The 16,618-nt window shown below is 41.7% G+C and overlaps 1 protein-coding gene across 2 annotated transcripts in view; it reads right to left on the bottom strand.

The window, feature by feature from the left end:
- GLP2R (glucagon like peptide 2 receptor) overlaps positions 1-16,618 on the bottom strand; it is a 77,097-nt gene that overhangs the window by 29,934 nt on the left and 30,545 nt on the right. For both annotated transcript variants that reach the window (XM_074018585.1, XM_005582887.5), the window contains exons 5-9: positions 8,331-8,437; positions 5,328-5,481; positions 2,527-2,686; positions 1,424-1,484; positions 544-613 (exon numbers count right to left, since the gene is read on the bottom strand). In XM_074018585.1, the coding sequence (XP_073874686.1) occupies positions 544-613; positions 1,424-1,484; positions 2,527-2,686; positions 5,328-5,481; positions 8,331-8,401 (516 nt within the window). In that variant the 5' untranslated portion in view covers positions 8,402-8,437. The remainder of the gene's footprint in view (positions 1-543; positions 614-1,423; positions 1,485-2,526; positions 2,687-5,327; positions 5,482-8,330; positions 8,438-16,618) is intronic.

The raw sequence follows: 16,618 nt of genomic DNA, 5'->3' as shown, positions 1-16,618 counted from the left end.
TCATATTCTACTATCTAAAGGGATTTTTGACTCTGGGTTGGCCATCCTTTTCCATCCCAAATATTCCGGGCCACTATGATTAAAGGTCCTTCCTCCCTAAGGTCTCAGAGTAGCATCTATGTCTTGATTCTAATCTGCATCACAATTTTGGGTTAATATTGTGTGTTTTCCTCCTCTAAAAGACGTTCCCTTAGTCTCTTCCTCCCTCCTGTGGATGGATATAAGCCGATACCCCTGCTATTCCGGGCTCCTCCATGACTAAAGGCATCAGTATCCACAGAGCCTTGCACACATCTCAGCCCTTCAATACAGGACCACAGAGCTGACTGCAGGTCTCTTTACATAGTTTGAAGACCCAGAGAGGAGGAGGCTTACAACGTAACTCCAAATTGAGGTCCTGAACCAGAGCAAGAAACTTCTAACTTCTCATTCAGCAGAAAATGCTCATAGTTTAGCTTCTCTCTCTCAAGGGATCAGAGAATCTGGGGGACAAGAGTGGGCTGCTAGGGTCAGAGACAAAGAGGTGGATGGAAGGGTCCTTACCGTTACACAGAGCAGCATGGGTCCTCGGATGATCCACCAGATTTTCTTATTCCCATTTGTTGTCCAGCACCTAAGGTCAAAGAGCAGGCAAAAGAAGACTTAAAAACAAGAGGAGGTTGAAAGTCAAAGTCTCATGCTGTCTAGAAGAAGGATGCTTGCACTCAAGCCCTACTTCCCACCAATCATTCCCCCGAGGGGTGGGAGCTGCAGAAGAGAGAACTAAAATCCCTTCCCGTTAGCACTGGTACCGTTTACTTTCCTTAACATTAAATTGCTCTTCAGTGGTAACAGCCTAGTGTGTAAATCTTTCCAAAATTTTCCTCCATGTTCATACGCACATAAATTCCTAAATACATAGTTTTTGTGTGTGTGTGCTATAAAATGGGATCACACGATATATGTTTCGGCAATAGGCTTAAAATAGGCTGTTGAGAATCAGTGCCTAAAAGTTCCCATAATAACTAACTTGTTTTTCTTTAAGTAGTCTCATAATATTCTGCAATATAGGTATATTACAGTTTGTTCAGTGATTCCCATGTTGACCAGCATTCAGTGGTTTTTTGTTTGTTTGGTTTTTCTATTTTTTTTTTCTCACTATGAACAATGCTGCAATAATCATTCTTATATTTTTGCCCTTACATACCCAGGGCTGCAGCTGACCTACACAGCATCTTTGAGCTAATTTGCATATGTAACTAAATGAATAAACTAGTTGCTATAAGATCTTTGATTATCTTATCTCCCATTCCTAAGAATATTCTAGATGGCCAAAATGAGAAGGGATGGATATTTTCTTTGGTAAAATGATGTAATTCTTTGTATTTAGGCATGCCTGGGAATTACTGGCTCATGAAAGAGTAAAACCCGGTAAATTACCTACCCCGTGTTCTCCAGGTGTGCACGGGCAAAACCCCAGGGCACAACAAATAGCACAGGGAAGGCTGGGGAGAAAACACGGGGAAACGTAGTTAGGAGTTGGTTGGCCAAACCTGCCTGCCTCACACCACAGCTGATGGGGCTAACCACAGGTGGTTAAAACATCAAATCTAACATCATGGAGTTGTGGACTGTGAGAGCTGGAGAGACCCAGAGTAGCACAGGGCCGATCCATTGCTTTACCACCCAAGAAACCAGGGCCCAGAGAGGGAAAGCGACTTGATACTTGTCACAAAGCAGCTGAGAATAAATCCAAGGGTATTAACCCAAATCTCCTGAATGACTGGCCCAGGTTATTTCCTCTGAATCCTGCAGCACCAAATTCTCCAAAGGGTTTGTGGAGGTAGGGGGTCCAAATCTGGATACTCTTGGTCATATTACTTTTAATCAGAAAACCTCTTCTTGAAGACCTGGTATTATGGACTGAATATAGGTGTCCTCCTAAAAGTCATATGTTAAAGCGCTACCCCCGATGCGATGGAACTTGGAGACAGGGCCTTTGGTGGTGAGTACTTAGGTTTAGCTGAGGTCATGAGGGTGGGGTCCTCATGACAGGATTAGTGCCCTTATAAAAAGAGACCAGAGAGCTTGCTTTCTGTCTCTCCTCACCATATGAGAATACAGGAAGAAGGCAGTTGACTGCAAGACGGGAAGAGAGCCCTCACCAGAACCCAAGCATGCTGAACTTCCCAGCCTCCAGAACCATAAGAAATCAATGTCTGTTGTTTAAACTACACTGGTATTTTGTTTTGACATTCCAAGCAGACTAATACAGTTGGGGACAGGGTAGGAGGAATATCATCAGATTCCACCAGATTTTCTCAATTTTTGAATGTGTCGATTGGGCTGTTGGGCCTATAGCACCTGTGCATATATGCACATTTGTGCACACACACACACACCCCTCTTCAAGGCTTCCTGTCCTTGAGGATTTATATGTCCCGGAAGCAACCTCCAGTTAGGTTTCTAAGTCCAACTAAAGTCTTTATTGGGCTCCCATGTTCTGATGGATCCCCAAGAGAGGAGGCTGGAGGTCAGGTCACTCACCCCAACCTAACAGCAGATATCTGGGCCACAGCCGCCTCTCAGGAAGCACTGTGGGCTCCAGCAGCGCATGGAGGTAGAGGCCTTCAACCAGCAGCCATAAGTAATTGGCACCCACAGAGTAGTGCAAGAGAACCTGGACTGAGCGGCAGGAGGTGGACATCTGCAGAAGACAAAACACCTGAGGGTGAGTCCAGGCTCCCCTGCATCTGACTCCAAGTCAGGGGGAGAAGGACCGCCCAGGGACAACCCCTTTTTTTTTTTTTTTTTTTTTTTGAGATGGAGTCTCACTCTGTCACCAGGCTGGAGTGTAGTGGTGCGATCTTGGCTCACACTGCAACTTCCAACTCCCTGGTTCAAGTGATTCTCCTGCATCAGCCTCCTGAGTAGCTGGGATTACAGGTGCGTGCCACCACACCCAGCTAATTTTTGTATTTTTTTAGTAGAGATGGTGTTTCACCATGTTGACCAGGATGGTCTTGATCTCCTGATCTTGTGATCCACCTGCCTCGGCCTCCCAAAGTGCTGGGATTACAGGTGTGAGCCACCGTGCCCAGCCCCCTCCTTCTTTGCTCTGGTCTCTCCCAGACCCTTGCTGACTATCTCAGGGAGGTTGGCAATAATATCAAAATGTGAAGGAAGGAGGGCTTCATGTAGGTTTTCAAGGCCAGCCTCCTCTTTAACGTTCTAGACATTTTCAGACAAACAAAAATGTAGAAAATTCACCATCAGCAATTGCCCTAATGGAAACCTGAAGAGTATGTTCTCTAACCTCAGTTCAATTAAACTAAAATCAATAATTAAAAAATTTTCATGATTGGAAATTAGAAAATAGACTTCTAAGCAATCCATGGATCAAAGAAAAAAATAAAACAGAAATTAGAAAGTATTTCTTAACCAAATGTAAACAAAATATTGCACGAACTTACAGTATATGGTTAATACCAAATCTTATGTAATAAAACTTACAGCCTTAAGTGCATTTTTTAAAAAAGAAAAAAGCTGAATATCAATTATTTTAAGGATCATGTAAAAAAAAAAAGTTAGAAAGAGCATAGCAAATTAAGCCCAAGAAAGTACATGGGAGGAAATAATAAAAGCAGAAGTTAATGAAATAGAAAACATGAAATAAAGATAATCAACAATGCCGAAAGTTTATTCTTCGAAAAGTCCAATTGAGAAACTTGTTGCCAAGATGATCAAAGGGTAGGAAAAAGAGCAAAGATAAAATTATCAATATCAGGAATGAAAATGACAACACTCTTACAGATCCAATGGACTTGAAAAAGATCTGAAGAGAATATCATGAACAATATTATGCCAATAAATTTGAACAGTTAGATGAAATAGACAAAATCCTAGGAAAACTCATTTACTACAGCTGACAGAAGAAATAGAATCTGGATATAAGATTCATAATTAATCCATAGTTTAAAACCTTCCAGGGCCGGGCGCGGTGGCTCACGCCTGTAATCCCAGCACTTTGGGAGCTCGAGGCAGGCAGATCACAAGGTCAGGAGATCAAGACCATCCTAACATAGTGAAATCCTGTGTCTACTAAAAATACAAAAAATTAGCTGGGCGTGGTGGCGGGCACCTGTAGTCCCAGTTACTCGGGAGGCTGAGGCAGGAGAATGGTGTGAACCTGGAAGGCAGAGCTTGCAGTGAGCTGAGATCACACCACTGCACTCCAGCCTGGGCAACAGAGCAAGACTCCATCTCATAATAAATAAATAAATAAATAAATAAATAAATAAATAACTTTCCAATAAAGAAACCTCTGGATCCAAAATGCTTCACTGGCACAATCAATCAAACATTTAAGGAAGAAATAATACTTATCTTTAATAAATTCTTCCAGAGAATAGTGAAAGAGGAAACAAGTTCTAATTTGTTTTAGGAGGATAGCACAAACTTGATCCCCAACCTGACAAAGGCATTACAGACCAATCTTTCTCATGAATGTCAACAAGGAAATACTCAACAAAACACAGTATTAGCAAACTAAAACAGCAACTTAGGAGAAAGAAAATAATATGTCAAAACCTAGTTGGATTTATTCCAGGAATGCGAGGTTAGTTTAATAGGTTACTGCATCATTAGCAGGATAAAGGAAAAACCATCTCAATAGATGCAGATTTCAATGTGGAAAAGCATTGCTGCTTTAAGAAAATAGTAAAATTGTCACTCAATATCCTTGAGGGATTCTTTCTAGGATCCCTTGTGGACACCAAAATCCACAGATGCTCAAGTCCCTTCTATAAAATGGTGGAGTATTTGCCTATAACCTATGCACATCCTTTCATATACTTTAAATCATAGCTAGATTGCTTGTAATACTTAATACAACGTAAATGCTATGTGAATAGTTGTTATACTGTATTGTTTAGGGAATAATGACAAGGAAAAAAAGTCCGTACATATTCAGTTCAGACACAGTCTTCCTTTTTGTTCCCAAAACCTTCTATCCCTAGTTGGTTAAATTCATGAATGCAGAACTCACGGATACAGACAGCCAGCTATAATTGTAAAATGCGTTGATCTAGTCCAATTCTTTTGTTTGCACATGAAGAAATTCCCACCCAAAGACATACAGCAGCCATGGTGAACCCTTCTGCTTGTGGTTTCCTTCACCTGGGCAGGTGGTGGTTTTGTTAAGTCACGTACTGCTTCTCTAGCCAGAAAGTCTTGGAAACCCTTTTATCTCCCCCTGCCCCTCCCTAGTCCCACCTGCCTGCCTTCTGATTCCTAGTAGTGACCCATCAGGTGGGGAGCCCACTTTAAACAGTGGGTAAGGGGATTACCTCTGACAGATAGGACATCCACCCATTCTCATTGTCAGGCCTCTTGGAGTAAGAGTTGTAGAAGACGACGTCCTTCACCAGTACAGCCAGGGTTCTCAGGATGAACGAAGCAAACAAGTTCATGTGGATGTAGTTGCGTGTGCAGTGGAGTTTTCTGTGCAAGGAGAAAACCGAATGCCTTCCCTCAGGAAAGAATGGCTCTGACCAACAGGCCTATGCCTTTTATGCCTGTGTATCTCTCACTAAAGACAGAGGGTCATAGTACAGGCTGCAGAGCTGGACTGCTGGATTATATAACCTTAAATCTCTCTGCCTCATTTTCCTCATCTGTAAAATGGGAGTAATAATAGTTATCACTGGCTGGGTGCAGTGACTCATGCCTGTAATCCCAGCACTTTGGGAGGCTGAGACAGGCGGATCATGAGGTCAGGAGATTGAGACCACCCTGGCCAACATGGTGAAACCCCGTCTCTACTAAAAATATAAAAATTAGCTGGGTGTGGTGGCGTGTGCCTGTAATCCCAGCTACTTGGGAGGCTGAGGCAGGAGAATCACTTGAACCAGGGAGTCAGAGGTTGCAGTGAGCTGAGATCGCGCCACTGCACTCCAGCCTGGCAACAGAGCGAGACTCTGCCTCAAAAAAAAAAAAAAAAAAAAAAAAAAAAAAAAAAAAGCTGTCACCTACAAAGCATCTTCAACATGCCAACCGTGTTCCAAATTATTTACATATGCAGCTACTTTTGAGTATCTTACTCCTTACCACCACTGGAGGTATAGGCACCATTATTACCCTGATTTTATAAATGAAAGAATTAAAGCAGAAGGATGAAGTCATCTGTCCAAAGTCCCAGAGCAGCAAGTCATAGAGCTGAGATTCAGACACAGAAACTCTCAGGCCAAAGTATAGGTCTCCCAGGCTCTTCTGCCTCTGAGAACAAGAGCACTTACCTCCAGGGGTTGTGGGATGATTAAATCCGTTAATCTGTGCACATAAGTAAGTGTCCAGAAAATTGTTAGTGCTCATCACCTCTTCCTTACACACCTGGAGTCTCCTGCAGGCTCTTTGTGTGTGATGTGACATTTATCCTTGCTGTCGCCAGAGGAAAGAACTCTTCCCCCGCTGTGCTCCCTGGGCAGCACATACCCTGTCCTATTTTGCTTTAGAGCTATTGTTACATTTTTAATTTCCAAAAAGAACTTGAGGCAGATTCTTCTGTCTTAGGATTTATGCATTCTTCTAACTAGATTGCGGGCTATTTGAGGGCAGTGACTGGACCTCACTTTTCCCCAAGCCTTAGGCAGAACTGACACTTGGTTGTCCCAGGCTTGGCTGAAGTGACTTTCTGCAGGGCTGGGCAGTTATTTTCTCCTGGCTTGGCGCTGGAACTTTGGGACAGGGCATGGAGGAAGGAGGTCACAGATAATCAGTGGGTACAAGTTGCAGAGTTCTCCCGTAGCTCAAGCATGGTTCTCCCAATGGGATAGATGGTCATGACTCTACCCTAGGAGCTCCAGAACATCTCAGGATTGAGGAGTCACATGAGGCCCAACCTAGGGCTAGCAGAGCCCAGGTGGAGAGGTGCTCTGGAGCTGGTATCCAGATCTCCTACACTTATGTCAAATGCTCCTTCTGCCACGTTATATCCGCTTACATTCCTGAGACAAGAGACAGCTTTGGAGAGCTTTCTAGTGGGTCCATAAATGTCTCACTTGGGTGATTTCTAAAAACATGATTTAGTAAAAGGCACTCAGGCTTTGGAATGCTGAAAGTTTAGGGAGGGAAAGTGCTCAGATCCCGGACTGCCTGCTTGTGATCCTGGCTTCATTACCCACCAGCTGGCGATCTTGGGCAAGTTACTTCATCTCTCCATATTTCAATTAACTCACGTATAAAGTGGGGATAATAATAATGCTAACCTCCTAGGAATAGAATGAATCCTAATTTGAATTAGGGATGACATTTAAACGACCTAATGCATGTAATGCATTTAGGAGTAAGCACTTAAATTTGATAGCTAATTGGAGTCCCAGGGCCCTGAATGAAAATCCCAGCTCTTCCACCCACTTGTTTGCCTTGGGGAAGATTCTTAATCTCTTCTGTAAAAAGAATGCCTCTGATTGAGTTGTAGTGGGAATGGGCTGTGGTGGTAACGGGTGTGATTAGGGATTTACACCAGGGCTGGGCACACAGCAGGTGTCTAATCCAAAGGAGGTAAAGCTATCAGGAGTCTTGGGTTCAAGTTCTAGCTGTGTAGCCAACTGGCTTTATGGCCAGAGGCGACTCAATGCCTCTGACTGGGACATTGCCATCCATTTCTTCCCCTTCATCTGCAGAATGGGATGGTTGGGCCTCATCCTCTCTTAGGTCATTTCCAGCTTTGATGATTCATGACACATCCAGCCCAGTCTTCCAGCGCCTTCTAGAGGTAGCCAGTGAGCAAATGACACAATACCATAATTCCCCCATTATCCACACTTTTGCTTTCCACTGTTTTACTTACCTAAGGTCAATCATGGTGCACTGCAGCTCAAAAATATTAAACAAAAAACTTCCAGACATAATTAAATAGTTCATTAGTTTTACATTATGTGCCATTCTGAGTAAAGTGATGAAATCTAACACTGACCAGCTCCATCCCTTGATCATCACAAAAAGAAGGGTGAACATAGTGCAATAAGATATTTTGAGAGAGAGAGGCCACATTCACATAACTCTTATTATAGTATAGCATTATAATTGTTCTATTTTAATATGGTTATTGTTGTTAATCTCTCACTGTGTCTAATTTATAAATTAAACTTTATCAGAGGTATGTATGTATGTATAGGAAAAAACATGGGGATAGAACCAAACATAGGGTTGCTTCTATCCCTGGTTTGAACACTATGTTTGGTTCTACCTCTGGTTTCAGGCATCTACTGGAACTCTTAGAACATATCCCTTGTAGATGAAGGAGGGCTACTATACCTGCCTAAACACATGTCTGCAGAAGTTCTACTCACCGAAGAAACAAGAGGAGGGTGAGAGCCAGGAAGAGGAAGATAAGAGAGACAGAGTATCCCACGGTGTACATCAGCTGCAAGGTTGACAGCAAGGCATAATGATCCACCTGAACACAGAGGAAGAGCAGACATGACCACCAAGCCATGGGACTATGGCCACAACCCCCAGCTCCACACCCAGGGCCACCAAGAGCCTAGGCATGGACTCCCAACATTTTTTAAAACTTTTCCTTCCCAATCCTTGTTGACACCCAAATAGGGTAGTTTAGACTGCTCTCTGGTACATCTCAGAGGCCAAGGAGCCTTAACAAGTGAAGAGCCCACGGTGGGTCTCACCCCTGTGACTGGTCCCACAGCCCAGCACTGATACACCAAAAGCCACAATATCATAAAGGAATTGTGTTCAAAACAAGAGGGTGCCTTGGGAATGAAGACAGGCTCTTTGCCCTTGGGAGCACTGTCCCTAGGGTCTATGGGTCCTTCCTTCTGAGGACAGGGCCAGATTTCTGTCTGAATGTTTTCTTTCTAAAGTAAGTCTTCATAGATGACCTCTTGGAGGAAGACTCAATGAAACATTGCAATATTTTCTCTGAGTCCCAGGTAGCCTGATTGTGAACAGAGGATAATTTACTGGAAATTCTGTGTTATTAAATGTGATTTTTGTTCTATGTTCATGAGAGATTTTGGTCTGTAGTTTTGTTTTCTTGTAATGTGTTTGTCTGGTCTTGGCATCTGTTTAACGATGGCCACATAGCTGAGTTGGGAAGTAGTTCCTCCTTTTCAATTTTCTGGAGAGTTCATGTAGCATTGGCATTATTTTTTCTTTACATATTGGAGTTACACAGGTCCAAAGTTTTCTCTGTGAGAGAGTTTTAACTACAAGGCAATTTTAATAATAGATATAGGACTATTCTGGTTATCTAGTCCATCTTTAGTGAAATTGTGCTTGTTTCTTTTAAAAATTTATCCATTGTATCCAACATGTAGAAATTATTGACAGAAAGGCATTCATAAAAATCTATTATCCTTTTAATGTCTATAAAGTATCAGTAGTGATGTCCCATCTCTCTTAATGTAATTCATGACCTCTCTCTCACTTTCTCTCTCTCTTATCTTTAATTCTTTCCCTTTTTAAGGTTCATTTTTCTAGAGGTTTACCAAATTTATTGATCTTCTTAAATAACCAAGTTTGGCTGGTGTGATTCCGTCCTATGCAGCTGTTCCCTGGAGAAGTGATCATTTACCTCTGTCTATCTTCTCTCCCACCTAAGTACATGCCACCATCCCATGAAGGACTCAATGGACTGGACATGAGCCCCCTGAGGCCCCAGAACTATCTTTTCAGTTGTGAACTAAAGAGCAACAAAGATGATCCCTTTAAGGTAGAAAATGATGAAAAGGAACACCACTTATCTTTAAGAACGGTCAGTTTAGGGGCTGGTGCAAAGGATGATTGCACATTGCTGATGCAGAGACAGTGAAATACGAAGGCAGTCCAATTAGAGTAACACTGGCAACTTTAAAAATGTCTGTACAGCCAATGGTTTCTGTTGGGGGCTTTCAAATCACACCACACATGGCCTTACAGTTGAAGCATGGTTCGGGGCTGATTAGTGGACAGCACTTAGTAGCTGGGGAGGAAGATGCAGAGTCAGCAGATGAAGAGGAGGAGAATGTGAAACCCTTAAGTATAATCTGGAAAGCAATTTGCCCCTGGAGGTGGTAGCAAGATTCCACAGAAAAAATTAAAACTTGTGGCTGATGAAGAAGATGGTGGTGATGAAGATGATGATGCTGAAGATGATGATGATTTTGATGATGAGGAAACTGAAGAAAAAGCACCAGTGAAGAAATCTATGAGATACTCCAGCCAAAAATGCACAAAAATCAAACCAGAATGGAAAAGACTCAAAACCATCAACACCAAGATTAAACAACTAAGTTTGGGTTTTATTTATTTATTTTCCTATTATTTTTCTGCCTTCCATTTAATTAAATTCTATTCATACTTTCTAATTCTTTTCTTTTGCTTACTTTGACTTTAATTTGCTGAGGATTTTTTCCTAGTTTCTTAAGGTGGAAGTTGGACCACTAACTTGATATTTTTATGATTTTCTAATATAAGAATGCTATAGACTGGATAAAGAAAAGGTGGCACATATACACCATGGAATACTATGCAGCCATAAAAAAGAATGAGGTCATGTCCTTTGCAGGGACATGGATGAAGCCGGAAGCCATCATTCTCAGCAAACTAACACAGTAACAGAAAACCAAACACCACACGCTCTCACCCCTAAGTGGGAGTTAAACAATGAGAACACATGGACACAGGGAAGGGAACGTCACACACGGGGGCCTGTCAGGGGGTGGGGGGCAAGGGGAGGGAGAGCATTAGGATTAATGTAATTAATCATTACTTTATTGGAGACATAGGCATTATTTTATTGGCGATATGAGGCTAATACCTAAGCATACAGGACTTAAAACCTAGATGACGGGTTGATAGGTACAGCAAACCACCACGGCACACGTATACCTACGTAACAAACCTGCCCGTTCTGCACATGTATCCCAGAACTTAAAGTAAATAATAATAATGTTATACATTTCTCTCCATGACTGCTTTGGTTGCATCACAAAATTACTGATATATTTTCATTTTTATTTAGTTAAAATATTTACTAATTTATCTTACACTTTTTTACTTGACTTATGGGTTATTTAGAAGGATGTTGTTATTTTTTAAAAATATTTGGGCATCTTTCCAGACATCTTACTGTTACTGATTTCTAATATATTTTGTAGTTTTAAAAACTAAATTTCTCTTTAAATAATATTTTTAAATGAGATAAAACATGTATCTTTATATGTACGATTTCTAGTGCTCTTCATTCCTTTATGTAGATGAAAATGTCTATGTGGTATGTTTTTTTCTTTCTCTGTTAACATTTTTTGCAGTGGTGGTCTGGAGGCAGAACTCTCAGTACAACCTTTGAGCTCTTCCAGATCAATTCCAACCACGTTTCTCTCTAGAATTATTCTCTATGGACTTCATCAAGATCCCTATAATCTTGTCAACCTCCGGTTGCGCTTATTTGCCTCTTCTTGAAACTAAATCTTTCCTTCTAAGACCAGCACAAACCTACCCCCTATAAGAAATCCTCCTCAAATGCCTCTCTGCTTATTGTCAACTCTTATTGTCAAAGTACTTGTGGTTTGCTTCACAAATAGGGGTGTCAATTGTATTATTCATTAATGCTTTGCTTACATTTATCTTGTCTTTCCAGACAGACTATGAAACACCTAGAAAGTAAAGAAGTGTTTTGTGCTTCTGCACACAGAGTGGTGTAGTTTCTTTAAACTGACATTTCTGTGGCATATCAAGACGTTACTGGGTCATTTAGCATGATTTATTTTATTAGAGATATGAGGCTAACACATTTAATTAAATAACCTAATTATTTTTAAAACGTGTTTGTTTTATGCTTTCTAGGAACAAATTAGGGGAAATGTCTTTTTTTTTTTTCCCCCATCTGTGTCCTAATTAGTTTGGGTTTCCAGGAAGCAGATCCTGAGACAGGAATTGGAATGCAGGCAGTTTGCATAGGAAGTGAAAAAAATTGGCTGGGCACGGTGCCTCACGGGCCTGTAATCCCAGCACTTTGGGAAGCCCAGGCAGGCGGATCACCTGAGGTCAGGAGTTCGAGACCACCCTGGCCAACATGGCAAAACCCCGTCTCTACTAAAAATACAAAAATTAGCTGGGCATGGTGGCAGGCGCCTGTAATCCCAGCTACTTGGGAGGCTGAGGCAGGAGAATTGCTAACCCTGGAGGTGGAGGTTGCAGTGAGCCAAGATTGAGCCATTGCACTCTAGCCTGGGCAAGAGAGAGACTTTGCCTCCAAAAAAAAAAAAAGTGAAAAAAATCATTAGTCAGGACAAATAAAGGGTGAGTTATCAAGCCAGCTACTATGGTGGGAAGCTGCAGCTTAATCCCACTGGGGAAGCTCTGGGAATCCTCAGAGTCAACTAACCTCAAGACCAAGGGAGTTGGTATGGAAACATACCAAATCTTCCCAGCCATTGATTGAAGGTGGCTTCCAAGGCACATTAATTCCATGGCACTTATGACCTGAATTTCAACAAACAAGTAGGCTTCAGGAAACAGAGAACCAGCAAAGAAATGCATGCACTTGTGGTGAGAAGTTAAGCAGCTGTGTACTGAATTAATTACGGTGAGGGGATGTGGGCAGGGCGCCAAAAGCACCTGCTACAGTTGGTTTCATTGTACTTCTTTAGAGGATTTTCTTCAACTGTCCTCTACATTAAGGTCTCTAACAACACCTGGCTACTTTCCTAGAGGCTCCAAAGCATCAGGTCTCCAGCTCACTCTTAGTACCAACAGGTGAACGTTATGTCACTTCGACACCTTTATGAGAAACTTCCTAATCAATAGGTGATACGCACCCAACGAGGAAACAGGTACTGTCGTACATAGCTGAAGGGAGGACAAATGTATAACCCCGATGGCAATATCTAACAAAATTATATATGCATCTACCTATAATCCAGCGATCCTACTTCTAGAAATCTTCCAAAAGATATACTGCCACAAATAGTAGCCTACACACACATCTGAGGTTTTTCACTGTGGCGTTTTTAGGAATAAAAGATTGGAAATTAGCCAGGTGCGGTGGCTCACGCCTGTAATCCCAGCACTTTGGGAGGCTGAGGTGGGCAGATCACAAGGTCAGGAGATCGAGGCCATCCTGGCTGACACAGTGAAACCCTGTCTCTACTGAAAATACAAAAAATTAGCCAGGTGTGGTGGCAGGTGCCTGTAGTTCCAGATACTCGGGAGGCTGAGGCAGCAGAATGGCATGAACCCAGGAGGCGGAGCTTGCAGTGAGCCGAGATCACGCCACTGCACTCCGGCCTGGGCAACAGATCAAGACTCTGTCCCCCACCAAAAATATATATATATTGGAAATAACCCAGATGGCCATAGGACAGTGGCTGAACAAACTGGTGGATATGCTAAGTGAAATACTACGCAGCTGTAAAAGACAGATAAATATTTACAGTGCAGAAAAGCTATAAAAGTTTGGGAAAGCAATTGGAAAAAATATTAAATATGGATGAAATAGGCCATGTGATAAAAATCAGTGTTAATTTTACTTGGTTGGAATAATGGTAATGTAGTTGTGTAGAATGATGTCCTTAATCTTAGGAGGTACCCAGTGAATTTGGGGGTGAAATCTCATGATGTCTACAAATTAGTTTTAAATATTTCAGAAAGAGAGAAACAGAGAAAGCAAATGTGGCAAAATGTTATTACATTTTGAGTCTAAATAGTGGGTATATGAGTGTCTACTATATTATTCTTTTAATTTTTCTATATGTTTCAATAGTTCAAAATAAAATGTTGGAAAAATCATATAATCAATGGCTCTATTATAAATTATATTGAAAATTAAAATGTATTATTAAAATTATATACCATATATTAAAATTATATACAGATATATTAATATGTATTAATTAAATTATGTATTTAAGAATAAAAAGTACTTTTTAAAGAACATAAGGCATAATCATTTATTTTCATTCCATTAAACACGATTTCATACTAAGTCATCTAAACACACTTGTTAATGCTTATGTGTGCACACACACACACACACACACAAAATCTCCTTTATCAGTGCCATTTAATATGCATAAGGACCCCCAGCATCTCGTTAGTTGGAAGAACATAACATATTTTGTTTGCCAAAACTCTGAAGGGCAAAGATTTACTAACACTGGCCTTTTTTGGGCAAAATTTCAACCCTCTATTAGAAACACAGGTAAACATGGCCAGAAGTTGTTTTTTTTGTTGTTAAGTATTTGAATTCTTGGAAATGTGGCCATTTGCAGAGGGGAGGAGGCAATGCCCTTGTCCTCACTTTTCCAAAGAGAGAATCTTTCCTTCCTGTCTTTGAAAAAAGTGCAGTTTTCAAACCTTGCTTAGTGCTCCCCATTTGCTGACTTGGGAATGGTGCTACTGTGTCCGCACACTCGTGGTCCTCAACCTTGGCTGCATATTAGAATCATCTGGGGAACTTTGCAACTAGTATTGATGGCTAGGCCCCACCACAGACCAATTGACTCAGAATTTGTGAAGCCATTCATGTAGTATGTATTAAGTGCCTACTGTATGCAAAGGCCACTGTGCATCCCAGTACTAGGTCAGAGGTTTAGGGGTGATATTCAAATATGACTATGACTTTGTCGTTGTTCTCAAACGTTTGCAGCCCAGGAGAAAAAAATATATACACAATTTGCCTAATTCAAGGCCTGCCATTAGCATAACTTTGGTGTGAAAAAAGTCAAATTCTTGAGATAAACCAGATCCAATCCAACTACAGGTGTCCTTCTGATCCCTTTCAGAGGTGTGACCCCTCACACAGTAAAACCATATAAGGATCACAGAATTCTGTTAACTCAAATCCAGTAGGAAAGTAAGAGGGTTAGAAAGAATTCCCCGAGGACATGGAGGATCCAGTTGAAGGTTTTTCATGTCTGATGCAAGATTAGACATGGAATCTTGCTGTGTTGTGCAGGCCGGTCTCAAACTCCTGGCCTCAAGTAGCCCTCCCATCTCAGCCTCCCAAAGCACTGGGATTATAGTTATGAGCCACTGAGCCTTGATGGAAGATTAGGATACACTTAAGGGAGCCAAGGACATGCCAACACCCACAAGGTTCTGAAGGAACAGAGCCCCAGCCAGGTGGCTCCCGTTAGAGCAAATAGCTAGGTTATGAAACATGTTGAACCTGAATACGATCAGCCCCCTCTAATAGACGTGAACCTGGGGCTCAACTTGTTGGCAAGAGTGAATACAATCACCCTGGTAGACCCAGTGGTGTGGTCATCCTGGCTTGCAAGAACCGATTGGCAAATTTTCAGGGAACCAGTTGTAAAACACGAGCTGGTATTGATAATCTTAAAAATTAAATGATGGCCGGGCGTGGTGGCTCATATCCAGTAATCCCAGCAGTTTGGGAGGCCGAGGAGGGCAGATCATGAGGTCAGGAGTTCGAGACCAGCCTGGCCAACATGGTGAAACCCCTTCTCTACTAAAAATACAAAAATTAGCTGGGTGTGGTGGCGGGCGCCTGTAGTCCCAGTGACTCGGGAGGCAGAGGCAGGAGAATCACTTGAAACCAGAAGGCAGAGGTTGCAGTGAGCCGAGATTATGCCACTGCACTCCAGCCTGGGCAACGAGAGGGAAACTCCGTCTCAAAAAAAAAAAAAAAAAAAAATTAAATGATGTAAATTTGCAATGAATAAATTATATTCAGAATAAAAGCAATAAATACTCAAAATTAATCACTTCCTAATTACATTTCTACATGTCCATGTTCAGTGCTACTGGGGTTATTTTTGCTGTTGTATCTGCATGAGGAGAAACATGTCTAACGCTGCGCTACTGTGCATACTCTGTGGTCACACTGGTAGCTTGAAATTGACCATGGGGGGGTCATTCATGCCACTGAAATTGGCAAGTGTTAACAAATCATAGCCTTTCTTCAGGGGTGGAAGCAGGAAGCCTGTTGCTAACATTTACTAACACACCTGCACCACTGGTATTGATAATCAGAACAAACAAATCTTGGTCTATAGGCAACCATGTCTCCCGAGATGGAAACTCCTCCTTTCTTGCGCCAGGTTGTCTCCTTAGCGTGAAAGTTTTTGTTTTGTGTCTCATTTTTTTTTTTTTTTTTTTTTTTTTTTTTTTTTTTTTGGAGACGGAGTCTGGCTCTGTCGCCCAGGCTGGAGGGCAGTGGCCAGATCTCAGCTCACTGCAAGCTCCGCCCCCCGGGTTTACGCCATTCTCCTGCCTCAGCCTCCCGAGTAGCTGGGACTACAGGCGCCCGCCACCTCGCCCGGCTAGTTTTTGTATTTTTAGTAGAGACAGGTTTTCACCGTGTTAGCCAGGATGGTCTCGATCTCCTGACCTCATGATCCACCCATCTGCGCCTCCCAAAGTGCTGGGATTACAGGCTTGTGTCTCAATCTTGGCAAGGTTTGATCACACCACTACATTTATGAATGCTTTGTTTTAAATTCACGTATGGAATTTTTTTTCTTATTTTTCCTCAATATTTATTATGAAAATTTTAAACATACACTAAAGTTAAAGAAACTTTATGAAGAACATCTTTATATCCACCAGTTAGATTCTAACATTAAACTATTTGTTTGTTTGTTTGTTTTTTGAGACAGAGTCTTGCTCTGTC

The sequence above is a fragment of the Macaca fascicularis genome, chromosome 16 (assembly GCF_037993035.2).
Source record: "Macaca fascicularis isolate 582-1 chromosome 16, T2T-MFA8v1.1".
NCBI lineage: Eukaryota > Metazoa > Chordata > Mammalia > Primates > Cercopithecidae > Macaca > Macaca fascicularis.
Note: the sequence above shows the minus strand (reverse complement) of the source record. Positions and strands in the feature narration are given on the sequence as shown.